Source organism: Ascidia mentula, chromosome 1, assembly GCF_947561715.1.
Source record: "Ascidia mentula chromosome 1, kaAscMent1.1, whole genome shotgun sequence".
In the NCBI taxonomy this organism is placed as follows: Eukaryota; Metazoa; Chordata; class Ascidiacea; order Phlebobranchia; family Ascidiidae; genus Ascidia; species Ascidia mentula.
In genome coordinates, this window is record NC_138566.1 from 2,722,673 (window position 1) to 2,750,169 (window position 27,497).

A 27,497-nucleotide genomic window follows, 5' to 3' on the forward strand; every position below is an offset into this window, starting at 1 on the left:
GTGATTTCCCAATTAAAAAAAAACAGAATTTTGTCGTTTTTCACTTCTATGTTTCTGAATCCTGCACGTATTTTGTGTTGACAATAGTATGGAAGGTTTTGCCAGAGTAACGTTACAGTTCCAAGTAAATGATTAACCATCAAATAAAACTGTAGCAGTTTGGGACCGACTCGTGACAGTCTGCAAACAATCAAAGGTCTTGTAACTAGATTATCCCAAACTTCCTCATTTAGTTTTGCTTCACTCAGGGATCAGCACTTGGAAAATGACGAATGAAAGCAATTTTGGTTTGTGCTGCCGGTGAAAAATTGAATGATGGCGTTTGCTTCATCTGTTGTTGACCCACAAGGACTAGATGTTGTAAGTATAACACAGCTGTACGCATTGAATGTTGTATAATAAACTGTTGTATTTTGGGCTGAGAAAATATTGTATTATTTAGCTTTAAAAGTGTTTTTTTTAGCTAAGAGAGTTCAAAGCTGAAAATATCCGGTGTGACATCAAGCAAGGCGTAATCGGTCAAGGTAGCTATGGTCGAGTTTTCCTTGGAAAACATGAAAAAGTTGGGTTTCTTGCTGTCAAGTGCTTGAAAGTCACTGGTGGAGAACATGAACAACGTCTGTTTGAAAAAACGTAAGATTAGGGCTATTGACGAATATTTGTAGCAGTTAGATCATCATATTATTTATACTTTTTGTAGATTTAGACGTGAATACCAAAATTTACTGCAATCTCGCCATGACAACATATCAACTGTTCATGGATACACCAAGTGGCCAGGAGCAATTGGGATTGTAATGCAATTCTATGGAGGTGGAAGTTTAAGAATTCTAATCCTGGATCAAGATATTGAACTTGGACTTGGTTTGATTCTTCGCATGGCAACTGAAATAGCATCAGGAGTTGCCTACATTCACAACTGTGGAATCAACAAGCGATTGGTTCACTTAGATTTAAAGCCAGAAAATATTTTCATGACACAAGACTTGCATTGCATAATTGGTGACTTTGGTTGTGCCCGGTTGGTCCAACTGACGTCAGGATCAACAACTCAACTCCCCGGTCAATCAAAATCACAGGGGTTGACACTTTACTATGCAGCACCAGAGAGACTTTTTCAATATGCAAGACCTAAAAAAGAACAGGATGCCTACAGCTGTGGTATCATCTATTTTGAGATGCTAAGTCGTGAACAACCATACCAGTCAGAACAAGAGTTCTGGCACAAGCTTGAGAGGAGTCTACGACCGGACTGTGAAGCGATACAAAGCTTAAGAGAGCAAAGCAATGGAAACAACAAAGAAATAGTTGATGTGATGGAAAGAGCGATGATCAGATGTTGGCATCGAGATCCAAATCAACGACCAGACATGGTCCACATTCGGGATGAATTCCAACAACTTCTTTCCAAACAAGATCCCAAAGTAATTTTACAGCAAGTAGCAAATGCTGCAAGGAACATGCATATTGTGGACCCAACAGCAACCCACAATCCAACTGTTCCACTCAGCCAGTTTTCAACACAGACATGGAAATTTCATGGTAGCGTTTTATTTGTCAGTTTCATGATTTCAAATTTGTTTTGTATCGGACTTCCACAATAGTGTTTATGTACAATGGAACTTATATATTGATATGCATGCTTTTGATCTCTTATTTGTGCATTTGGTGAGGATTTTTGTTTGTAGATGTTGGGCCTGAAATTAAACAACCACTTGAGGTCAACATCCATCAAATTGAAGAACAATCACCACAAATACAAGGTAAGTAATTTGTGTTAAAAAACAGTTGTGGATCCAAGGAGTTGTAGATGTATAAGATCCAGGTGGTCTAAGTTTGTTAATGTCAGAGTCTGTAATCCTTTTTTAATGCAAGTTGCCAGGGCAGAAGCATAAAAATTGCACTGAGACCTGCAGGATTTAAGGAAAATGCATTTTAATTTCAAACAGTATTTGAATCAAACTGATTTTTGAAAAGATAATAAGTATTCTTGCCTTGCCAGCATTGGTTCCACCCTGTCAAGGTCGTTGTGTCAGAAATTGAAATAAAGCCTATATCACCTATGCTGGAATTACAAATTTTGCGGAATTGCTACTTCTCAAAACAAATTTGATGTAAACTTCACTGTTTTCAGATGAAGCAATTGCTGATGTTGCCCAGATGCGAATACACCAGACACAGCCCAGACCATCACATAAAAGAGGTTTTGTTACCCAACATGATATATTCTGCCAACTAATACTAAAACTAAAGTCCTAACTGCTTCTTATAGTGTTATGAATTGGAATATACCATATTACTATTGACTACCATATAATAATATTTGTATGTTTTAATTAATAATGCTTTAATACAATGCATTTAACTGGATATATTTGTCTCCAGGTGCAAACAGAAGACCTGCAAGTCATGCTACACCCCAAAACCCACCCAGTGAAGAAAACCTTCCAGTGGATCATGACTTGCCCAACCCATCATCTGGAAGAACTGCAATAGGTGTTGGACTTGAAGGTAATCAACCACTACAGGACAACATACAGAGAAGTGAAAGAGAACAGGAATCATCACAAGTACAAGGCAAGTGATTGGGTACAGACTTGTGTTTTTTCCCGTACCCCTCAGCCTATTTCAGTCTCAGCACAACTACATACCTACTCCAAAGAAAATGCAAAATCAAACTAAAAATATTTCAACAGATTCAATTTATTTAATGCCTCAAAATAAGATTGTGATGGAAGGTTGAAACCATTGTTGTTGACTGCGTAGTATTTTTAATTATGATTAACATGAGTTACATGACATAATTATACATGGCAAGGGAGTCTCTTTGTTCAATATTTTAGACCACCTCCACATCAACACTGCTTATTAAACCCTTTTATCGGTTTAATCATGCAGTCTTATAACTGAAGAAACACAAAATAGTGTTGCTTTTTGCTATAATCTGCGTTTAAATGGGTGAAGCAAAATACGCGCCAAATAACGAATGGAGGTTCTCACAAACTTACTCGAAACCTTCACAGACTTAATTGCATCCGCCAACCCCAGGTTGAGATAAATTTTTTATTCAGTTGTAATTTATAACCTTTGAATGCTTTTATCATTGACTAGAAGGTTATAACATTAAATTAGAGGGTTTAAAAATGTCATTTAGAAATCAGGATTAAATGTCTATTTACAAAATCTAAATACAGCAAATAGAAGATCTACAAGTCATGCTCCACCTGAAGTCCCACACTGTGGTAGAAATCATCCAGTACGTCATGACTTGCCCAACCTATCTGCAAGGAGAAGTAAAAAGGGTAATTTGCATTTTTTAATTGTGTGGCATTGTAAACATTGAGCATAGCAGCGTGATAGAATCAATACCAACATGTAAAGTAATTTACTACAAAATGTTAGTTTGATGTTTGTTTAAGAGAGCCCCATATCCTTTTTTGCAGCTACTTTGCAAAGTTTTATGAAATGATTGTCTGAAGTACATTTCCTAAATACACTACAGAAAGCATGATTGGACTTATATTCACCTAATTATAGTGATTTAGTCTTGATCTTTGCTACAAGCTATCGTGTACAGAAATGACCCCAATATTGCATGTCATCAGCTGTCTAAATCAATACAGCAAGCATAAAATGATCACAGGCTGAGTGGTTGATATGAATTGATTTAAACATCTGATTACAAGCTATATCGAGCTAATTTCTTTACATGTTAGCTTGCTTGCAAAGACCACAAAAGTTCCAAACAGCTTTTACCAACTGAAATTTCTGTAAATTATGTACCTATGAATTTCTTTTTCACACCAGAGAAACTGAGACCTGTTACCAACCCTCTGTCACCACCTAGTGGCAGAAACCTGAGAGTAGATTATTCCACACCCCACTCATCACATCAACAACCAGGTAAAATACAACAGGTGTTAACAAAGTATTTCTTTGTGAAAAAAAAATCGAATAGAAACATACCCAGAATGTCAAATTTAAAAATCTTCTTTTGTTTATGTCGAAGCAAATATAAAGTTTTTGTGATGCTTCGTATACAGGTGAAAGTTTTACAACTGCAGAAGGTTCAAGTGATGTCACAAAGCCCAAACTTCTGTTTGGTAAGAATATTTAAAATGGATTGTAGTTTATCAAACTACTTGCATTTGTAAACATTCAACACAGAAATGTGAAGTTCTACTTCTCCCTGTATGGTATTTCTGTATTGCATCAAGGTTGACGGATAAATTTCATGATTAATTATGTTTGTTATCTATTATATTTTGACACTTGTTGATATGCAGTGATGATTCATTTATTTATAACCACATTAACACACATTTTGTGCTTACTATGTGTACTTTTGATGAGAAAGAACTGTGTTTCCTCACATGTGGATATGTATGTGATAATGTATTGACAGGTGAAAGAAGTAACTCTGAGACTCCAAGTGAAGCAAGATCTCAAAGCTCAACAAGTGAAAGAAATCCTCCAAGAAATCATTCCCTGCCCCGCTCATCACATCAAGAACCAAGCAGAAGAAACAGGGGTAACATATTAAAAATATGTTGTTTTCTGTTTTGGTGAAAAGTTAAATGTATCAAAATTCTGTAACTTCCAGGCTAGCCTCTTAGCATATGATCTGCCTGTTCTTTTTTTGTTTTTGAAGGTTTTTAGTATTTGTATTTAAAGCTTCTGTGGTCAGCAGTGCATTCAGTATTTCTATTAAAGTAAGTTTGAGGATTTATTACTCTTATGGGGCCTTAACTAAGGCAGTCTTTTTTACTAACATTGAAATTCATGTTATTTAAACTTGTTATAGATTCATCAGGATTTCTTGTTATTGGTGGTCAGAATTCCAAAAGAGATTGTGTGAAATGGAATGTTACCACAAAACAACATCAACATTTACCGGTTAGTTGCATTCGAGATTTTGCCATGTGAATTGGTTGTTACCGTCAGTTTCCTAGGGCATAGTTAACAAATAGTCAAACTCTGCAATTTTTGTAATGTATAAAACATCGAATACAAGAATGGCAAATCACAAATAGAAAAACAACAAATAGAAGCATGAGACATCATCGGACTCTGCACTACAACCATAACATTGGGCTGTGCAGTCTTAGTCTGTTTTCGTGGTGTAGCTCAGGTGTTCAACCTCCCACTGTGAACCAGTTAGTGATCCTGTTCCAAACTCACACTATGTCACACTCCATAGGCGACTAGTTTTCATTTTTCCTGTATGACGTCATAATTTGTTTGTTATAGTATAACAGGTTAATAGATCTGTAAAAATGGTGTCATGGCACCTTTAAGTTCTGCACTCGGGAACCAAAAAGATTGTTGCATCACAAACAGCAACAAGCTCAATTATGCAAACATATACAAGTTGCTTGCAGTCATAAACAGGTCCCAGCATAAAACCACTGTCAAATTACATTTTAGTCCCAATAAAGTGGATTAACACATGAGGTGTGAAATGCATACAAGGTTCCACAATTTTATTTGTAGAAACTGAAAACAGCAAGAAAAGGCCCAACTTCAGCCAAAGTTGAAAACACAGTTTATGTACTGGGTGGAGACGGTCCAACAAAAAGTTGTGAGATGATGAATTTGGAGAGAAGTGATCGCTGGATGAAATTTGCTGATTTGTGTGAGGGTCGAGTGTTTGCTGCATCTGCTGTTGTCGGAGGTTGGTTGCTATGATTGTACAAAAGATTTTTAAATCAAAATTTAAATACCTTCAGAACACAGCAGTAAATATAACACATTATTAATAAGGTTGTACAATATAATTTGGCCATTACATGCGCCGTACAACCAGAAGAATTAGGTTTGATTGGCAGAGGTTGTCATCAGGACTTCATAATGTTTTTTTTTGGTCAGCCACCCCATCTTTTGCAGACATGCCTGTAAATAACTGACAGAGTTATATTTATTCAACAGAATAAAATTTGTGCACCTTATTAAGTGGGTGGTACTTTGTTATGCTACAGAAATATTTGTTAATGACAATAGCAAAAGTTGCAAAAGAACCTAGTTTTAATGTTACCCAATCTATTTTATTGACAATTACATGTTGTAGAGAAACTTTACCTTTCCGGAGGTGTTGGTGGAGATCGCAATCCATTATCATACTTAATTTATAACATAGATGTAGACAGATGGGTAATTGGTGCCAACATGTTGCAACGAAGACATGCACATGGAATGTGTTCAATTGACAGTAAGAATATGTTTTAAATTTCTCAAAACTTATGAAGGCTTTCCCTTTTCTTGACAATGCAAGGCAACAATGTAAAATTCGCTTTAAACTTTAGACTCCCTACATTACTCACTCTCTTATTACCATGGACTCGCAAACCTGTTTTTTTAGTGATGACGTCATATGCACGAGGTTTATTTCGTTTCGTGTAAAAGGAGCAAAAAAATCTTTTTTTTATGAAATTAAACCCACGTTTAAAATAATTATTTGCGTGCTTACTGAGTTCGTGAATATCAACCATCATATTATTTAGTTTTTATTTACATCTTGATGTTAAACTGTCCGTTGTTTGTACGTTAAACGCAGTGCTTACTTCAATGATTGTTACGTAACATTACCAAATAATCGTAATATGACGTCACAATAAATAATAACACAAGCGCTTCAGATGTTTTGTTTTCTGTGGGTGGAGGTGATGGCGGACAACCCTTACAATCATGTGAATTCCGCGATGTTCGTGTTGGAACCTCCACAAGAATCGCTTCTCTCAATAAAGCAAGATGTAATTTAGCATGTGAAGAAATTAAAGGGAAGATCTATGCAATTGGTTAGTTATCAGAAGTTACATATTAACTAAAACTAGTAGTTTTTGTAACTGTTTCTTATTTCCTGGATTCTATCTATTAATGTAAGGTAACTTTACTTAAATCACACATGATGTAATTAAAGTTACATGAACAAATATTTCACCTAAATACAAAACAGAAGCCAAGAAAATCCCTGGACAAGTTTTACTTTAAATCTGACAGGAGGTTATGGTCGTGGCCCCCTGGGAACAGTTGAAGAATACGAACCTAGAGTCGACAAATGGAAATATGTTTCTCCTCTCCTAAATCGTCGTTTCCGTCATTCTGCTTGTGTTATTGATGGGAGGATTTATGTTCTGGGTGGATTGTGGTGAGGTTTACGTTTGAATGTTTGTACTAGTAATTGTGACGTCACTATAGGGTTTGTTACTCATAATTGAAGGTGTTAATGACTGGGAAATATATGTAAGTGTGGAATTTGCGCACAACCGACTGACCTTGCTAATATTATGAAATAAATGTAGTTTTTCCATCGCAATATCAGTAATAAAAATATACAGAAAATGTGTGTTGTTGTCAGTTAAGTGAGTAAGAATTTCCTGATGTTTAAAAATACTCACATTAATTTGGGTTTTATTTAGGAGTTACGCCGATCCCCTGACATCAGTTGAAGTTTACGATCGAACCTCAGATGTCTGGACACATGCTTTTGATCTTGACAAATCAGTTTATAATGCGACTGTTGTTGCTGTTTAATATGTGTTTGTTTGTTCTGCAGTCGACAAACTGACGTCAATGTTCGGTTTTAAACTCAGTGATTTTTAACATGCGGGTTGTAATGTAGGTCATGTGGTCGTGGGTTTTTTTCACAATATGTTGTTGCAACTTTTTTCACTTTTTTGTATAAACATGCAACACTTCCACTGAAAAATGTGCAGATTGAGCAGGATTATTTGTTGTTAAAAATGTGATTAATTGTTTTGCCTTTGAACAAAATTAATGTAATTGTTCCGTTGTAACAACTTGCTACAAAATTAACCCGGGACCTAATTTTCGTTGGCCGCCAATTGTAATCTGGACAGCGACACAGAAGTTTGTGAATTTATTTTTGTTCTGTATGTAAAGGCATTGTTTTTTATTACAAAGGACTATTTTAAAGCGGTTGATGTTTTATTCAGCAAGTTGTGCGGTATAGGAAGAGCGAGCAACACAAAACACACGTTTAATAAAGCGGATACCACGGCATAAGAAAAAAGCAATGCACGCTTCGATGCACAAACGAACAGTGCGGTCCCCACAATTCACCATTAAACCCAATTTTTGAATGTCCATCTTCACAAATCCGTATGTATGTAAAATCAAGATTTTTTACAGTAACACTTGCCCGCTGGATTAAATAACTCCTGTGATCCCCGTCAAAATATTGTTGTCCAAACAGGTGAAGGCGAAAAATACAATCTATTTATGTGAAACAGGTGTTGGCAGATTTTCACTAGCATTCCTCTACAAGCTCTGCCATTCCGATTGTTATCTGTGTTTTTGTTTCACATTTTTCCGTTTTCGGATATACTTTAATTCACTTGTAACATGAATCCACTACTATTTGCAAGAATGGCGGCCAATGCGCCACAAGCTCTTCTGCGAGAACAACATACCGAAGATGGGGGGGTTCCAACAAGTGTTCATCGAATGGAGAAGGAGGTTCATGGTCAAACCAGGTCTACGAGATTGCTTCGGTTGGCAAAGGTCAGTATTCTCATCCGTTTAATCGCTTTCGGTTCAACGTAGGTCAGTTCTCGTCAATTCGGTTCAATGCAGTCAATTATTAGTTTTGCGAAATCCGACACGACGAGAAAAACTAAATTATGATTATGTTCGTCTGTAGAGAAAATTGAGTAAGGGCTAAAATTACTTTCTTTGTGGTTTTCTTTTCCCCACTCGGACACCCATGTTTTCTTGAAAACAAAACAATTCAAAATAAACTTCGTTTAAATAATGTGATTAATGAATAAAAACTAATCAATTTAAAAACCAAAGACTGGCAGGCTGTCGATCGCTCCATATCGATATAATTATATATTAAATTGCACAAAGCAATCTGTGGACAGCTTTATTCGTTTAAATGAATGATTTTTACATTTGATCTTTACAAATACGAGTCGTTTTGTTTACCTGAACTACGAATATTGCAAGAAAATAAAATCGTGACGTAACGACATTGGCAGTGAGATTACGATATTTCGGATGCTGGAGGGACACTTCGACGCGGGCTGTTCCCGCACTGGAGAGGTTGGAGAAGGTTTTGGGTACCGACGCATACAACACCAGAAAAGACGCAGTCAAGAAGTGCGTTGATGCTGCCTTCGCCCGGAACTACAAGGTTATTGCTGTGCAGAATGGTGGTTGGTGCGCTAGAAGCATGACGCGTTGTACAAGAAGTACGTATCCTCTAGCAGATATCTCCACGGAAGGGGGGACCATGGGCCAATGGCATCTACGGACTTGACTACGTGTATGTCAAGTAAGAACTTGTGTTTCACGGTTCTTGTGAACTACTAATTTTGAGTACACGCATTGTGGCTAGTGTGAATTAAGGCAGTAAGCCAGCTAGGCTGTAATGCCTGGGCTGCGAAGTCTGTAAACCTAATGGTTGTGTGTAGTTTTAAAGTTTTGGCGCATAAGAGGAATAAATAACGAAAACACTGAAAACGCTTGAATGAAATCTTGTTCAATCTCGCTGATTTGCCAATCTTTCCAATTTAATAAAACTTTCATTTTCCACTTTTAGAAACTACATTCGTTTGTTTATTTAGCCAACATCACATAATCAGGATTGTTGTGCGATTTAGTTTCATGTGAAAGTTTGTCACGTCAAACACCATCAATACATGGTACACAAATATAGTTTGAGGGTTTTAACAGAGGGAAGTTAGGTAACATTTCTATGGTAGATTTAATTTTGGAAAGTGCAGAGCAATCACGTGACAAAGAGAGTAACGACAACTAAAAACTCCAAGTTACCGACGAGGGTTAAGAAAAGTAATTTTACCTTCAAAATATTTTCAGGTAAAAATTCGTCTACAGAAAATATTTTCCTTGGAACCGTTCGCGAAGCGTCCATTGACCTTGAGGCGAACTTTATTCCTACATTTAACGATTCTTGATCGGAAATCTATTATCGGCAAGCGATTTAACGACCATTGACAGTTAACGACTTTGTTTGAGTGTCGAGAAAACGACGCAATTGTCAGTTTAAGAGTGAGTTGTTCTTTTCTGGTAAAAGGTCGTCCGGTTGACGTTCGAAGGCGTCGCTAGGCAACCTAAAGCAATCCCAGTACAGTATTGCACGTGCGAAACTATGATGGAAAGATTTAATATGTCGGGTTCGGGCATGACCAATAACTCGTTTGCTTCAGGCCGACAATGTCGACAGTATTTTCCTGCGACTGACTTCAATTAGATAAACTCCATATCGATTCACGTTGCCAGGGTAACGGGGTCTATGGAATAACATGTGATGACGTCGCCGACCGAATCTCACGTTTAATTCTTGGTGCGGAAAGATGAATTTTGTGAAATTCTTTTCTGCTTTAAATTTTCTGCACATTTCTCCACAATGTCGTCACGTTGTCATGGAAACAGGAAACGCAATTATGTTTTGACCACACAGGGATTTTGAACCCAGGATCCAGAAGCAGTCGCAACATTTCAAACAACAACGGATTTTTTTCTGGAGAAAACGAATCGCTTGGCAACGGTTGCCACAAAAAATTCATTTTTTACGTAGATAAAGAAATGAGGCTTCATGTGAAGAGTTTATTTCCACAACGATTAGGTTTTGCTTTTTCTGGAAACGAAGAATTTAACTGACGGTTCTGCCAAACATGCAACTTTTTAATGATCTCATGCCTTTAATAAAACAATCCTTAATAGAAAATCCATCGCTAATAAAATAAACTGCTCAGCAGCCAATTCATCACAAAGTGTGTTTTGGCATTGGCGATGGACGGAACTATCTTCATTTGGTCAACTATGATTCCAGCGATTCAAAGGAGGTAAAATTAATTTTCTTAACCCTCGTTTGTAACTTGGACGTTTTTAGTTGTCGTAACTTTCTTTGTCACGTGATTGCTCTGCACTTTCCAAAATCAAATCTACCATAGAAATGTTACCTAACTTCCCTTTGTTAAAAACCTCAAACTATATTTGTGTACCATGTATTGATGGTGTTTGACGTGACAAACTTTCACATGAAACTACCAACGAAATAATTCACACAATAATCCTGATTATGTGATGTTGGCTAAATAAACATATGAAAAGTGTCAATCAATGGATATATACGAGAATAAAGAGCGAATTAGATAAATATCTTGCATTTCATTCGAGATGACTTTCAGATTCACCATTGTCGTCACTTTTATGGAATGTAGTTTCTTAAAGTAAAAAATGTAAGTTTTATGGAATTGGAAAGATTGGCAAATCAGCGAGATTAAACAAGATTTCATTCAAGTGTTTTCAGGATTTTCATTATTTATCCCTCTTATGCGATGCAACTTAATCCACACAACTATTAACTATTCGGTTTACAGACTTCGCAGCCCAGGCATTGCAGCCTAGCACGCTTACTGCGTTAATTCACACTAGCCACAAAGCGTGTACTCAAAATTAGTAGTTCACAAGAACCGTGAAACACAAGTTCTTACTTGACATATACGTAGTCGAGTTCGTAGACGTCATTGGCCCACGGTCCCCCCCTTCCGTGACGACAGCTGTTGGAGGATCCGTACTTCTTGTTCGTCAATGAAGCGTCTTTGGCTCCAGCGCACCAACCACCATTTTGCACAACAATAACCTTGTAGTTCCGGGCGAAGGCAGCATCAACGCACTTCTTGACTGCGTCTTTTCTGGTGTTGTATGCGTCGATACCCAAAACCTTCTCCAACCTCTCCAGTGTGGGAAGAACCCGGGTCGAAGTGTCCTTCCAGCATCCGTGGTGACGTAGTCTCACTGCCAATGTCGTTACGTCACGATTTTATTTCCTCGCAATATTCGTAGGTCAGGCAAACAAAACGACTCGTATTTGTGAATATTTCCATGTTGAACAACCGTGTTCGCAAATTCCAAGCAAAGGTTCGCACGAAGCCAATGCGTTCACTACATATGTTCAGGATATTGACTGTTGCATTGCATTTATTCGTTGCTCTGTGAACAATTACCTCTACCCGTTATTTGTTTCAAGTTACCTACAACAATTTGGGGTGTTGGATGGACAACTATGACCACGCTATCACCATACAAGAAGGGAAACACAGCATTTTGGATGGAAGTTATTCATCCAGGGACAACCCTATCGCTAAATGTGCAAAAGTACGACTCTGGCTACGAAGTATTCGCAGTGCAGGTAAAATTCAACATGGCTTTTATTGTTAGACGAAACTGTTAACCTTGAGGAACTCGAAGGTCTAAACATCTGTATTTTTGAATTTGAAATTTTCGAGGCAGCGTCCAAGAATCGCCGTTAGCGCGACCACGCGTTTCGGCCTGCATTTAGATTGTTTTCCCATAATTTTGAACCTGTTGGAATGCAGATTCCTGTGTTACGAATTAGGCACATTTTCATCTACAAGGTCTGCCATGCCGATTGTTATCTATGTTTTTGTATTTCCAATTTTTTTGTTTTCGGATGTACTTTAATTTACTTATTTATATTTGCAAGAATGGCGGCCAATGCGCCGGAAACTCTTCTGCGAGAAGTGAGTGCTGGATGAAGAATGCTGATTTGTGTGAAGCTCGTAAGAATGCTGCATCTGCTGTTGTCGGAGGTCAGTTGCTATGATTGTACAAAATTTTGTTGACCAAACAGGTGTAGGCGAAAAATACAATCTTTTTTTTTGTGGAACAGGTGTTGGCAGATTTTCATTAGCATTCCTCTGCCAGCTCTGCCGTGCCGATTGTTATCTCTGTTTTTTGGGGGGTGTTTTGCATCTCTTTGCCAAGTATTGAATGGAAAAACTATTTTAATGAGAGCTGCAGACGGGGTGTACACACTGTTTCGACCAGGTCTCATCAGTGCAGCTGTTGCCTGTGGCACTGCATTAGGTTTTGCACAAGCAGGAACACAGATTTTGCTCACTTATCATAAACATAATTTGACATGAAAAATGTGTGTTTGTTAAAATTGTACTTTCCGATTTAGAAACTATTTTCCATCAGAAATACAAAATTAGTAAAATGTGAACATTAGAAATATGTACGACTGATTTTTCTTTTGAAAAAATTTCTTGGCTCGTGTTTTCCAAATTTCAAATACACAGAATTGTGTCTCTTTTCACTTCTATGTTTTTGAATACTGCACGTATTTTGTGTTGACAATAGTATTGAAGGTTTTGCCAGTGTACGGTTACAGTTCCAAGTAAATGATTAACCATCAAATAAAACTGTAGCAGTTTGAGACCGACTCGTGACAGTCTGCAAACAATCAACGGTCTTAAAACTAGATTAGCCCAAACTTCCTCATTTAGTTTTGCTTCACTCAGGGCTCGCTCAGCATTTAACTCGCACAGTTTTGGAAAATGAAGAATAAAAGCAATTTTAGTTTGTGTTGCCGGTGAAAAATTGAATGATGGCGTTTGCTTCATCTGTTGTTGACCCACAAGGACTAGACATTGTAAGTATAACACAGCTGTATGCATGGAATGTTGTATAATAAACTGTTGTATTTTTGGCTGAAAATTTTTTGTATTATTTATCTTTAAAAGTCGTTTTTTTTTTTTAGCTGAGAGAGTTCAAAGCTGAAAATATCTTTTGTGACATCCAGCGGGGTGTAATCGGTCAAGGTAGCTATGGTCGAGTTTTCCTTGGAAAACATGAAAAAGTTGGATTTCTTGCTGTCAAGTGCTTGAAAGTCACTGGTGGAGAACGTGAACAACACCTGTTTGAAAAAACGTAAGATTATGGTTATTGACGAATATTTGTAGCAGTTAGATCAACATATTATTTATACTTTTTATAGATTCAGACGTGAATACCAAAACTTACTGCAATCTCGCCATGACAACATATCAACTGTTCATGGATACACCAAGTGGCCAGGAGCAATTGGGATTGTAATGCAATTCTATGGAGGTGGAAGTTTAAGAATTCTACTCCTGGATGAAGATATTGAACTGGGACCGGGTTTGATTCTTCGCATGGCAACTGAAATAGCATCAGGAGTTGCCTACATTCACAACTGTGGAATCAACAAGCGATTGGTTCACTTAGATTTAAAGCCAGAAAATGTTTTCATCACACCTGACTTGCATTGCGTAATTGGTGACTTTGGATGTGCCCGGTTGGTCCAACTGACGTCAGGATCAACAACTCAACTCCCCGGTCAATCAAAATCACAGGGGTTGACACTTTACTATGCAGCACCAGAAAGACTTCTTCAAGACGCAAGACCTAAAAAAGAACAGGATGCCTACAGCTGTGGTATTATGTATTTTGAGATGCTAAGTCGTGAACAACCATATCAGTCAGAACAAGGATTCTGGAACAAAATTAGGCAGGGTCTACGACCTGACTGTGAAGCAATACAAAGCCTAAGAGAGCAAAGCAATGCAAACAACAGAGAAATAGTTGATGTGATGGAAAGAGCGATGATCAGATGTTGGGATCAAGATCCAAATCAACGACCAGACATGGTTGACATTCGTGATGAATTCCAACAACTTCTTTCCAAACAAGATCCCACAGTAATTCTGCAGCAAGTATTGAATGCTGCAAGGAACATGCATATCGAGGATCCAACAGCAACCCACAATCCAACTGTCCCACTCAGCCAGTTTTCTACACACACAGGGAAGTTTCATGGTAAGATTTGCATGATTTGATTTTTTTAAGACATTTTTTGTGGATTGGTGCGACTTTTTTGTTATATAAATTTGCAATTTTTCTGTAAAATGATATTTTTGCAGATGTTGGTCCAGTAATTGATCCACTATTTGGGGAAAACATTCAACCAAGAGATCGGACACAACAACCTTCACAAAGACAAGGCAATTATTATTATTTGTTCTGTCAGTGGTATCTGACCCACAAGTTTTCACAATAGTTAACTTCATTGCCATCTTCATATGCTTGTTGGAATTAGCAACTGATTTTCATTGTCTTGAAAACCATAACAGAAATGATCAGTATATGGCAAAGTATTAAGTTTGACAGAAAACTAAAAATGTTCCCGCCCTTATGTTTGGCCTTTTTTGTCGTTGTTCCAAAGTGTTGAATTAAATCTAGTGCAACCATGCCAGCAAACGGAAACCTTGGATCGCGAGTTTTGTGAAATTTCTGACAAAAACACTTTCCCGAAAAACCTTGATGTAAATTAAACATAATTCATTTTTCCATACATTTGATTTACTGTTTTATTATGTCTCAAGATACAAGTGGACAATCTGCAAGTCATGCCGAACTCCAAAACCCACCCAGTGAAAGAAATCTTCCAATTGATGATGACTTGCCCAATCCATCACCAGGAAGGAGTGGAAGAGGTAGTAACAGCAATTTGCAATCACCATGGCAAAATTGATTGCAAAACAGTAACTAAATAATTTTTGTGAGCTGCAGACAGATAGCTAATGTTTCGACCTAAAAGATCTCATCAGTGCAGCTTGGTGTGACTCTTCTAGATGACTTTGCAGACCAAACAGTTTTCTCCAAAAGGATAGACCTATTTGATGCCCAACAGATAATGGTGATTGTATATTCACTAAGATTCAGAGCAGCTGCACTAATGAGACCTTGTAGTTCAAAACAGTGGCCATCTGTCTGCAGCTTATACACAATTCATATTATTGGCTCCACATTGCTTATCATATAATAATATTTGTATGTTTAAAATAATAATGCTTTAATACTATGCATTTAACTGGATATATTTGTCTCCAGGTGCAAACAGAAGACCTGCAAGTCATGCTACACCCCAAAACCCACCCAGTGAAGAAAACCTTCCAGTGGATCATGACTTGCCCAACCCATCATCTGGAAGAACTGCAATAGGTGTTGGACTTGAAAGTAATCAACCACTACAGGACAACATACAGCAAAGTGAAAGAGAACAGGAATCACCACAAGTACAAGGCAAGTGATTGGGTACAGACTTGTGTTTTTTCTCGTACGCCTCAGCCTATTTCAGTCTCAGCACAACTACATACCTCATAGAAAATACAAAATCAAACTCAGAATATTTCAACAGATTAAATTTATTTAATGCCTCATAATAAGATTGTAATGGAAGGTTAAAACCATTGTTGTCAATGCCTGCCAGATACCATTTCCTGGTTGGAATTGACTGCATAGTAATTTTAATTATGATTAACATGGCATAATTATACATGGCAAGGGAGTCTCTTTATTCAATATTTTGGACCACATCTACATCAACACTGCTTATTAAACCCTTTTGTTTAATCATGCAGTCTTATAACTGCAGACAAATAAAATAGTGTTGCTTTTTGCCATAATCTGTGTTAAAATGGTTGAAGCAAAATACGCGCCAAATAACAAATAGAGGTTTCTACTCAAACCTTCACAGACTTAATTGCATCCGCCAACCCCAGGTTGAGGTAAATTTTTTATTCAGCTGTAATTCATAACCTTTGAATGCTTTTATCATTTACTAGAAGGTTTCAAGGGTTTAAAATGTCATTTGGAAATCAGGATTAAATGTCTATTTACAAAATCTAAATACAGCAAATAGAAGATCTACAAGTCATGCTACACCTGAAGTCACACCCAGTGGTAGAAATCATCCAGTACATCGTGACTTGTCCGACCCATCAAGGAGAAGTAAAAAGGGTAACTTGCATTTTTCAATAATCTGACATTGTAAACACTGAGCATTGCAGCGTGACAGAATCAATACTAATTTCTGAAGTAATTTACTACAAAATGTTAGTTTGGTGTTTGTTTAAGAGAGCTCCATATCCTTTTTTGCAGTTACTTTGCAAAGTTTTATGAAATGATTGTCTGAAGTACATTTCCTAAATACACTACAGAAAGCATGATTGGACCTATATTCACCTAATTATAGTGATTTAGTCTAGATCTTTGCTACAAGCTATCATGTACAGAAATGACTCCAATATTGCATGTCATCAGCTGTCTAAATCAATACAGCAAGCATAAAATGATCACAGGCTGAGTGTTTGACATGAATTGTTTTAAATATCTGATTACAAGCTATATCGAGCTAATTTCTTTACATGTTAGCTTGCTTGCAAAGACCAAAAAGTTTTGAACAGATTTTATGAACTGAAATTTCTGTAAATTATGTACCTATGAATTTCTTTTTCACACCAGAAACACTGAGACCTGTTACCAACCCTCTATCACCACCTAATGGCAGAAATCTGAGAGTAGATCATTCCACACCCCACTCATCTCATCAACAACCAGGTAAAATACAACATTGATAACAAAGTATTTATTTGTAAAAAAATGGAATAGAAACTGGTACCCAGAATGTCAAATTTAAAAATCTTCTTTTGTTTATGTTAAGCAAATATAAAGTTAGTTTGATGTTTGTATAAGGTTCAAGTGATGTCACAAATCCAAAACTACCAGTTGGCAATAACTTTTAAAATGGTTTGTAGCTTATTAAACTACTTACATTTGTAAACATTCCTAAAATTTGTCAACACAGAAGTGTGAAGTTCTACTTCTCCATGTTTTGTATTTCTGTATTGCATCGAGGTTATTGGATGAATTTAATAATTAATTATGTTTGTTATCTATTATGTTCCTACACTTGTTGATATGCAGTGATGGTTCATTTACTTATAACCACATTGTAGCGGGTTCTTGAGAGCTAACAAATAAACGCTATCAAGCACCCGCCACAATTAAATGGTGGCATCCGCCACAACATGAACATAATTGAAAGTAACACAGATTTTGTGCTTATTATATGTAATTTTGGTGAGAAAGAACTGTGTTTCCTCACATGTGGATATGTATGTGGTAATGTATTGACAGGTGAAAGAAGTAACTCTGAATCTCCAAGTGTAGCAAGATCTGAAAGCTCAACAAGTGAAAGAAATCCTCCAAGAAATCATTCCCTGCCCCACTCATCACACCAAGAACCAAGCAGAAGAAACAGGGGTAACATATTAAAAATATCTTGCTTTCTGTTTCGGTGAAAAGTTAAATGTATCAAAATCTGTAACTTCCAGGCTAGCCTCTTAGCATATGATCTGCCTGTTCTTTTTTTGTTTTTGAAGGTTATTAGTATTTGTATTTAAAGCTTCTGTGGTCAGCATTTTTTCTGTGGTCAATCAGTATTTCTTTTAAAGTAAGTTTGAGGAATTATTACTCTTATGGGGCCTTAACTAAGGCAGTCTTTTTTACTAACATTGAAATTCATATTATTTAAACTTGTTATAGATTCATCAGAATTTCTTGTTATTGGTGGTGAGAATTCAGAAAGAGATTGTGTGAAATGGAATGTTACCACAAAACAACATCAACATTTACCGGTTAGTTGCATTCGAGATTTTGCCATGTGAATTGGTTGTTACCATCAGCTTCCTAGGGCATAGTTAACCAATAGTCAAACTCTGCATTTTTTGTAATGTATAAAACATCGAATACAAGAATGGCAAATCACAAATAGAAAAACAACAAATAGAAGCATGAGACATCATCGTACTCTGCACTACAATCATAACATTGGGCTGTGCAGTCCTAGTCTGTTTTCATGGTGTAGCCCAGGTGTTCAACCTCCCACTGTGAACCAGTTAGTGATCATGTTCCAAACTCACACTCCATAGGCGACTAGTTTTCATTTTTCCGGGATTTCGTGATAATTTGTTACCGCCCCTGGCTAGGCGTCTATGTTACACTCGGTATTGTTTGATGAAAAGTGCACAAAGTATATTATTATCGATGCTTTCGATATATATATGACAGCTCAAACTTTCAACCTTTCATCACTTACTGATTATAAACAAAAGCTTTTCACTGTTTTCATGTTATTGCTTATTTTTTTTATTGCCATTTTTGAAAAATAAAAAATTCACCTAATCAGAAACAATTATTGAATGCCATTCCACACAACAAGTATAGTATAGCAGGTTAATAAATCTGTAAAAATGGTGTCATGGCACCTTTAAGTTCTGCACTCGGGAACCAAAAAGATTGTTGCATAACAAACAGCAACAAGCTCAATTATGCAAACATATACAAGTTGCTTGCAGTCATAAACAGGTCCCAGCATAAAACCACTGTCAAATTACGTCTTAGTCCCAATAAAAATATTGATGTGGATGAACGCATGAGGTGTGAAATGCATACAAGGTTTCACAATTTTTTTTGCAGAAACTGAACACAGCAAGAAATTACTCAACTTCAGCCAAAGTTGGAAACACAGTTTATGTAATGGGTGGAGAAGGTCCAACAATAAGTTGTGAGATGATGAATTTGGAGAGAAGTGATCGCTGGATGAAATTTGCTGATTTATGTGAAGGTCGAGTGTTTGCTGCATCTACTGTTGTCAGAGGTCGGTTGCTATGATTGTACAAAAGATGTTTAAATCAAAATTTAAATACCTCCAGAACACAGCAGTGAATATAACACATTATTAATGAGGTTGTACAATATTAATTGGCTACTACATGCCCCTCTACTAATAATCTGTTCTTCTGGCATATAAAAAAAACATAACTTTTGTTCAACAATTTGTTCAACAGAATAAAATCTGTGCACCTTATTAAGTAGGTGGTACTTTGTTATGCTACAGACATATTTGTTAATGACAATAGCAAAAGTTGCATAAGAACCAAGTTTTAATGTTACCCAATCTATTTTAAAGACAATTCCATGTTGCAGAGAAACTTTACCTTTCCGGGGGTGTTGGTGGAGATTGCAAACCATTTTCATCCTACCTGATTTATAACATAGAAGAAGACAAATGGGTAATTGGTGCCAACATGTTACAACCAAGACATGGACATGGAATGTGTTCAATTGACAGTAAGAATATGTTTTAAATCTTTCAAAACTTATGAAGGCTTTCCCTTTTCTTGACAATGCAAGGCAACAATGTAAAATTCGCTTTAAACTTCAGACTCCCTACAATACTTACTATCTTATTACCATGGACTCGCAAATCTGTTTTTTTAATGATGACATCATGCGCACGAGTTTTAATTTCGTTTTGTGTAAAATAAGCAAAAATCTTGTTTTTATTAAATTAAACCCTTGTTTAAAATAATTATTTGCGTGCTTACTGAGTTCGTGAATATTAACCATGATATTATTTAGTTTTTATTTACATTTTGATATTGAACTGTCCATTATTTGTACGTTAAACGCAGTGCTTACTTCAATGATTGTTACGTAACATTACCACATAATCGTAATATGACGTCACAATAAATATTAACACAACCGATTTCCAAATTTCTTCAGATGTTTTGTTTTCTGTGGGCGGAAGGGATGGCGGACAATTCTTACAATCATGTGAATTCCTCGATGTTCGTGTTGGAACTTCCACAAGAATCGCTTCTCTCAATGAAACAAGATGTTATTTAGCATGTGAAGAAATTAAAGGGAAGATCTATGCAATTGGTTAGTTATCAGAAGCTACATATTAACTAAAACTAGTAGTTTTTTTTTTTAAAACTGTTTCTTATTTCCTGGATTCTATCCATTAATGTGAGGTAACTTTACTTATATCACACATGATGTAATTAAAGTTACATGAACAAATATTTCACGTAAGTACGAAACAGAAGCCAAGAAAATTCCTGGACAAAGTTTTACTTTAAATCTGACAGGAGGTTTTGGCGATCGTGGCATCCTGCAAACAGTTGAAGAATACGAACCTAGAGTCAACAAATGGAAATATGTTTCTCCTCTCCTAAATACTCGTTTCCGTCACTCTGCTTGTGTTATTGATGGGAGGATTTATGTTGTGGGTGGAAGGAGGTGAGGTTTACGTTTGAATGTTTGTACCAGTGATTGTGACGTCACTATAGGGTTTGTTACTCATAATTTAAGGTGTTTATTGACTGGGATAATATATGTAAGTGTGGGATTTGCGTACAACCAAATAACCTTGCTAATGATATCAAATAAATGTAGTTTTTCCATCGCAATATCAGTAATAAAAATATACAGGATACGTGTGTTGTTGTCAGTTAAGTGAGTAAGAATTTGCTGCTGTTTAAAAATACTCACATTTATTTTGATTTTATTTAGGGGTATCATCGATCCCCTGACATCAGTTGAAGTTTACGATCCAACCTCAGATGTCTGGACACATGCTATTGATCTTGACAAACCAATTGATTTTGCGACTGTTGTTGCTGTTTAATATGTGTTTGTTTGTTCTGCAGTCGACAAACCGACGTCAATGTTCGGTTTTAAACTCGGTGATTTTAACATGTGGGTTGTAATGTAGGTCATGTGGTCGTGAGTGGTTTTCGCAATATGTTGTTGCAACTTTTTTCAGTATTTTTGTAAACATGCCACACTTCCACTGAAATATATGTTGAGTGAGCGGGATTATTTGCTGTTGAAAATTTGATTAATTATCTTGTCTTTGAACAAAATTAATGTAATTGTTCCGTTGTAACAACTTGCTACAACATAAACCCCGATCTAATTTTCGTTGGCCGCCAATTGTAGTCCGGACAGCGACACAGAAGTTTTTGAATATATTTTTGTTCTGTATGTAAACGCATTGTTTTTTTTCAAAGGACTATTTTAAAGCGGTTGATGCTTTATTCAGTAAGTTGTGCGGTATAGGAAGAGCGAGCAACACAAAACACACGTTTAATAAAGCGGATACCACGGCATAAGAACAAAGCAATGCACACTTCGATGCACAAACGAACCGTGCGGTCCCCACAATTCACCATTAAACCCAATTTTTGGATGTCCATCTTAACAAATCCGTATGTATGTAAAATCAAGATTTTTTACAGTAACACTTGCCCGCTGGATTAAATAACTCCTGTGATCCCCGTCAAAATATTGTTGTCCAAACAGGTGTAGGCGAAAAATACAATATTTTTTTGTGGAACCGGTGTTGGCAGATTTTCAGTAGCATTCCTCTGCAAGCTCTGCCATTCCGATTGTTATCTGTGTTTTTGTTTCACATTTTTCCGTTTTCGGATATACTTTAATTCACTTGTAACATGAATCCACTACTATTTGCAAGAATGGCGGCCAATGCGCCACAAGCTCTTCTGCGAGAGCAACATACCGAAGATGGGGGGGTTCCAACAAGTGTTTATCGAATGGAGAAGGAGGTCCATGGTCAAACCAGGTCTACGAGATTGCTTCGGTTGGCAAAGGTCAGTATTCTCATCCGTTCAATCGCTTTCGGTTCAACGTAGGTCAGTTCTCGTCAATTCGGTTCAATGCAGTCAATTATTAGTTTTGCAAAATCCGACACGACGGGAAAAACTAAATTATGATTATGTTCGTCTGTAGAGAAAATTGAGTAAGGGCTAAAATTACTTTCTTTGTGTTTTTCTTCTCCCAACTTGGACACCCATGTTTTCTTGAAAACAAAACAATTCAAAATAAACTTCGTTTAAATGAATGATTTTTACATTTGATCTTTACAAATACGAGTTGTTTTGTTTGCCTGAACTACGAATACAACGAGAAAATAAAATCGTGACGTAACGACATTGGCAGTGAGATTACTTCCCTATGGATGCTGGAGGGACACCTTGACCCGGGCTGTTCCCGCACTGGAGAGGTTGGAGAAGGTTTTGGGTACCGACGCATACAACACCAGAAAAGACGCAGTCAAGAAGTGCGTTGATGCCGCCTTCGCCCGGAACTACAAGATCATTGCTGTGCAGAATGGTGGTTGGTGCGCTGGAAGCAGAGACGCGTTGTACAAGAAGTACGGATCCTCTAGCAGATATCTCCACGGAAGAGGAGACCATGGGCCAATGGCATCTACGGACTTGACTACGTATATGTCAAGTAAGAACTTGTGTTTCACGGTTCTTGTGAACTACTAATTTTGAGTACACGCATTGTGGCTAGTGTGAATTAACGCAGTAAGCGTGCTAGGCTGTAATGCCTGGGCTGCGAAGTCTGTAAACCTAATGGTTGTGTGTAGTTTTAAAGTTTTGGCGCATAAGAGGAATAAACAACGAAAACACTGAAAACGCTTGAATGAAATCTTGTTCAACCTCGCTGATTTGCCAATCTTTCCAATTTAATAAAACTTTCATTTTCCACTTTTAGAAACTACATTCGTTTGTTTATTTAGCCAACATCACATAATCAGGATTGTTGTGCGATTTAGTTTCATGTGAAAGTTTGTCACGTCAAACACCATCAATACATGGTACACAAATTTCCTTGGAATCGTTCGCGAAGCGTCCATTGACCTTGAGGCGAATTTTATTCTTACATTTGACGATTCTTGATCGGAAATCTATTATCGGCAAGCGATTTAACGACCATTGACAGTTAACGACTTTGTTTGAGTGTCGAGAAAACGACCCAATTGTCAGTTTAAGAGTGAGTTGTTCTTTTCTGGTAAAAGGTCGTCCGGTTGACGTTCGAAGGCGTCGCTAGGCAACCTAAAGCAATCCCAGTACAGTATTGCACGTGCGAAACTATGATGGAAAGATTTAATATGTCGGGTTCAGGCATGACCAATAACTCGTTTGCTTCAGGCCGACATTGTCGACAGTATTTTCCTGCGACTGACTTCAATTAGATAAACTCCATATCGATTCACGTTGCCAGGGTAACGGGGTCTATGGAATAACATGTGATGACGTCGCCGACCGAATCTCACGTTTAATTCTTGGTGCGGAAAGATGAATTTTGTGAAATTCTTTTCTGCTCCAAATTTTCTGCACATTTCTCCACAATGTCGTCACGTTGTCATGGAAACAGGAAACGCAATTATGTTTTGACCACACAGGGATTTTGAACCCAGGATCCAGAAGCAGTCGCAACATTTCAAACAACAACGGATTTTTTTCTGGAGAAAACGAATCGCTTGGCAACGGTTGCCACACAAAATTCATTTTTTACGTAGATAAAGAAATGAGGCTTCATGTGAAGAGTTTATTTCCACAACGATTAGGTTTTGCTTTTTCTGGAAACGAAGAATTTAACTGACGGTTCTGCCAAACATGCAACTTTTTAATGATCTCATGCCTTTAATAAAACAATCCTTAATAGAAAATCCAACGCTAATAAAATAAGCTGCTTGGCAGCCAATTCATCACAAAGTGTGTTTTGGCATTGGCGATGGACGGAACTCTCTTCATTTGGTCAACTATGATTCCAACGATTCAAAGGAGGTAAAATTAATTTTCTTAACCCTCGTTTGTAACCTGGAGTTTTTAGTTGTCGTAACTTTCTTTGTCACGTGATTGCTCTGCACTTTCCAAAATCAAATCTACCATAGAAATGTTACATAACTTCCCTCTGTTAAAACCCTCACACTATATTTGCGTACCATGTATTGATGGTGTTTGGCGTGACAAACTTTCACATAAAACTACCAACGAAATAATTCACACAATAATCCTGATTATGTGATGTTGGCTAAATAAACTTACGAAAAGTGTTAATCAATGGATCTATACGAGAATAAACGAGCGAGTTAGATTAATATCTTGTATATGATTCGAGATGACTTTCAGATTCTCCTTTGTCGTCACTTTTATGGAATGAAGTTTCTAAAAGTAAAAAATGTAAGGTTTATGGCATTGGAAAGTTTGACAAAGCGAGATTGAACAAGATTTCATTCAAGCATTTTCAGGATTTTCGTTATTTATCCCTCTTATGCGATGCAACTTAATCCACACAACTATTAACTATTCGGTTTACAGACTTCACTGCCATGCATTACAGCCTAGCTGGATTACTGCCTCAATTCACACTAGCCACAAAGCGTGTACTCAAAATTAGTAGTTCACAAGAACCGTGAAACACAAGTTCTTACTTAACATATACGTAGTCGAGTTCGTAGACGTCATTGGCCCACGGTCCCCCCCTTCCGTGACGACAGCTGTTGGAAGATCCGTACTTCTTGTACGTCAATGCAGCGTCTTTGGCTCCAGCGCACCAACCACCATTCTGCACAGCAATGATCTTGTAGTTCCGGGCGAAGGCGGCATCAACGCACTTCTTGACTGCGTCTTTTCTGGTGTTGTATGCGTCGGTACCCAAAACCTTCTCCAACCTCTCCAGTGTTGGAATAGCCCGGGTTGAAGTGTCCTTCCAGCATCCGAGGTGACGTAGTCTCACTGCCAATGTCGTTACGTCACGATTTTATTTTCTCGTAATATTCGTAGTTTAGGCAAACAAAACGACTTGTTACTGTGAAGATCAAATGTAAAAATCATTCATTTAAACGAAGTTATTTTGAGTTTTTTTTTTTCAAAAAAACATGTGTCCAAATGAGGAGAAGAAGGTAGGGGCATTTGCCCCATCGAAACCCACTGGACACCAATAACCAGCACATTATCAAGAAACACAAAATTCACAACGAAAGTGATTTCAGCCCCCCAGGAGTTCTATCTGCGGACGCCCATAATCATAATTTTGTTTTTCTCGTCGTCAACAGCAATAGGATTTCGCAAAACAAATAATTGACTACGAATTGACGAGAACCGACCAGCGTTGAACCGAAAGCGATTAAACGGATGAGAATACTGACCTTTGCCAACCGAAGCAATCTCGTAGACCTGGTTTGCCCATGGACCTCCCTCCCCATTCGATGAACATTTGCTGGAATCCCCCCATTTTCTGTATGTTGTTCTCGCATAAGAGCATGTGGCGCATTGGCCGCCATTCTTGCAAATATAAATGAATTTATGTTAAAAGTAACTTCAAGTACATCTGGAAACGGAAAAAATGTGAAATACAAATACAAAAATGTAGATAACAATGGGCAGAGCTTGCGGAGGAATGCTAATGAAAATCTGCCTAATCCGTAACACAGGAATGTGCATTCCAACACGTTCAAAATTGTGGGAAAACTGTCTAAATAGAGGCCAAAAACGCGTGGTCGTGCTAAAGGCGATTCCTGGACGCTACCTCGACCTCCGAGTTCCTCAAGGTAAACAATTTCGTCTAACAATAATAGCCATGTGGAGTTTTACCTGCACTGAAAATACTTCGTAGCCAGAGTCGTAAGCTACTTTTGCACATTTAGCGATAGGGTTGTCCCTGGATGAATAACTTCCATCCAAAATGCTGTGTTTCCCTTCTTGTATGGCGATAGCGCGGCTACTCTTGTCCGCCCAACACCCCAAATTGTTGTACGTAACTTGAAAAAAAGAACGGGTAGAGATATTTGTTCACAGAGAAACGAATAAATGCAATGCAACAGTCAATATCCTGAACATATATAGTGGTTGCATTGGCTTCTTGCGAACCTTTGCTTGGAATTTGCGAACACGGTTATTCAACATAGAAACCTTACTTGGTTTCTTATTTTTCTGCTAACACTGGTATAATATTTTACTCCGTGCTAAGAGTATAAAGTAGGGTATTTGTATTAAAGTATTAACATGTATATAATAGATGGGTCTACACTGGTTAGTATAATGCTTTGGAATGTACAAAACAAAATTGTGGTGGTTTGATCGTCAACCTTCAATATAGCAATCTTACTTGGGTAAAACACGGTTGCCGATGCCATGTGGAATATGGCCAGGAACGTTAGAATCAAGCTGAACTTCATCGTCACTGATTGTTGTGGGTATGATTTTCCACCTAAATAATCCTACTGAAAAACAAAACCGGACATTGAACATAAAAGCAACATTCCCTCGATTTAAGGCAATCTTAGCAACTCTGTCAAATAATCCAGCCCAAATCATTCGTAAAGCCAGATAAGCCCAAGGATAATATCATCCACCTACGCTCACTTTTAACTGACCTTATTTCACAAGTTTCTGTCGGATATATAAGCTGTATCGTTGCCCTGGCAACCTGATGTCAATCGAGAAAGGATCGAGCCACACTTTGAGTCGGTCATAAAACAGAACTTTCTGTTGGCGAATCTTTTGGTGGAAGCTACTAAAGAATCGTGCCCTGGATAACGACCTTTTAACAATCGGTTTTACCACTTTTAATCCATTCTTAAAATCTCGGTAACTCCTAGTTCGCAAAGAGTTTTAAATCAACTTGTATCGAATTGTATAGCATTGACATTTTGACACAAGACTCAACACACAGAGTCAACTCTGTTCGTGTCGTGATGATTTTTCAGGTCTTTTCTGGGACAACTATATGTTTGGAGAAACCGAATTTTGCTTCACAGAGAAGAACTCCCGCGTACTTTAAGGCATAATTTGTCTGGTGTGAGCGGTTTGTATGTGAGAAGGAAACCAACATTTCTAGGTGGATTTGCTGAACTTGAAACTATCATATACATGCAAAAGCTGCAGACAGGTTTTGACCTATAAGGTCTCACCAGTGCAGCTGTTGACTGTGGCACCGGGGCCAATTTGACTTCACTGTGGTTCATCTCTGTTGTTCTGTTGAGATCGGGCAACTTATTTCGCGGGAAATCTGTGGGAGTTGGTGAATTTAATTTATTCATCTTTCTCGGAATACTTCGGTCAAACCGTTTTTTTTTTCCAATAATCGTAAACCGACTCGTAATCGTAAACTTTTATCGGTCGAAGAATATCAGATCAGATAAAAGTCGTTAAATACTGTGAAAGCCATTTTAC

At 37.4% G+C, this 27,497-nt stretch overlaps 2 protein-coding genes and 2 long non-coding RNA genes across 6 annotated transcripts in view; 3 read left to right on the forward strand and 1 right to left on the reverse strand.

The window, feature by feature from the left end:
* Positions 1 to 92: 92 nt before the first annotated feature.
* Positions 93 to 7,855, forward strand: LOC145909351 (uncharacterized). 2 transcript variants are annotated; one of them, XM_082996744.1, is made up of 17 exons: positions 93 to 196; positions 249 to 360; positions 464 to 633; positions 701 to 1,542; positions 1,689 to 1,763; positions 2,135 to 2,203; positions 2,386 to 2,577; positions 3,195 to 3,302; positions 3,808 to 3,903; positions 4,044 to 4,103; positions 4,406 to 4,531; positions 4,805 to 4,896; positions 5,494 to 5,674; positions 6,068 to 6,208; positions 6,636 to 6,794; positions 6,997 to 7,144; positions 7,416 to 7,855. In XM_082996744.1, exons 2-17 carry the CDS (start codon positions 313 to 315, stop codon positions 7,528 to 7,530), a joined length of 2,622 nt encoding a protein of 873 aa, XP_082852870.1. In that variant the 5' UTR covers positions 93 to 196; positions 249 to 312; the 3' UTR covers positions 7,531 to 7,855. The 2 variants fall into 2 exon arrangements, with proteins under 2 accessions (XP_082852870.1, XP_082852878.1); XM_082996752.1 differs by lacking the exons at positions 93 to 196; positions 2,135 to 2,203 and having other exon boundaries at positions 238 to 360.
* On the reverse strand, positions 5,084 to 6,197 carry LOC145909594 (uncharacterized). The gene is made up of 3 exons (XR_014403142.1): positions 6,079 to 6,197; positions 5,790 to 5,892; positions 5,084 to 5,682 (listed from the first exon to the last, which is right to left on the reverse strand). It is a non-coding gene; the product is annotated as an uncharacterized LOC145909594 (long non-coding RNA).
* A 4,371-nt stretch (positions 7,856 to 12,226) lies between the features above and the next one.
* LOC145917817 (receptor-interacting serine/threonine-protein kinase 1-like) lies at positions 12,227 to 14,872 on the forward strand. Its single transcript, XM_083003103.1, has 5 exons — positions 12,227 to 12,404; positions 12,494 to 13,444; positions 13,553 to 13,722; positions 13,790 to 14,631; positions 14,736 to 14,872. Exons 2-5 carry the CDS (start codon positions 13,397 to 13,399, stop codon positions 14,870 to 14,872), a joined length of 1,197 nt encoding a protein of 398 aa, XP_082859229.1. The 5' UTR covers positions 12,227 to 12,404; positions 12,494 to 13,396.
* Positions 14,873 to 15,193: 321 nt separating this feature from the next.
* Positions 15,194 to 27,497, forward strand: part of LOC145909562 (uncharacterized) — a 63,013-nt gene continuing 50,709 nt past the window's right edge. Inside the window, exons 1-2 of one of the 2 annotated variants that reach the window (XR_014403137.1) lie at positions 15,200 to 15,308; positions 15,706 to 15,891. This is a non-coding gene — a long non-coding RNA (uncharacterized LOC145909562). Of the gene's footprint in view, positions 15,309 to 15,705; positions 15,892 to 27,497 lie in introns of those variants that run through there. The other variant, XR_014403138.1, reaches the window with a different exon arrangement.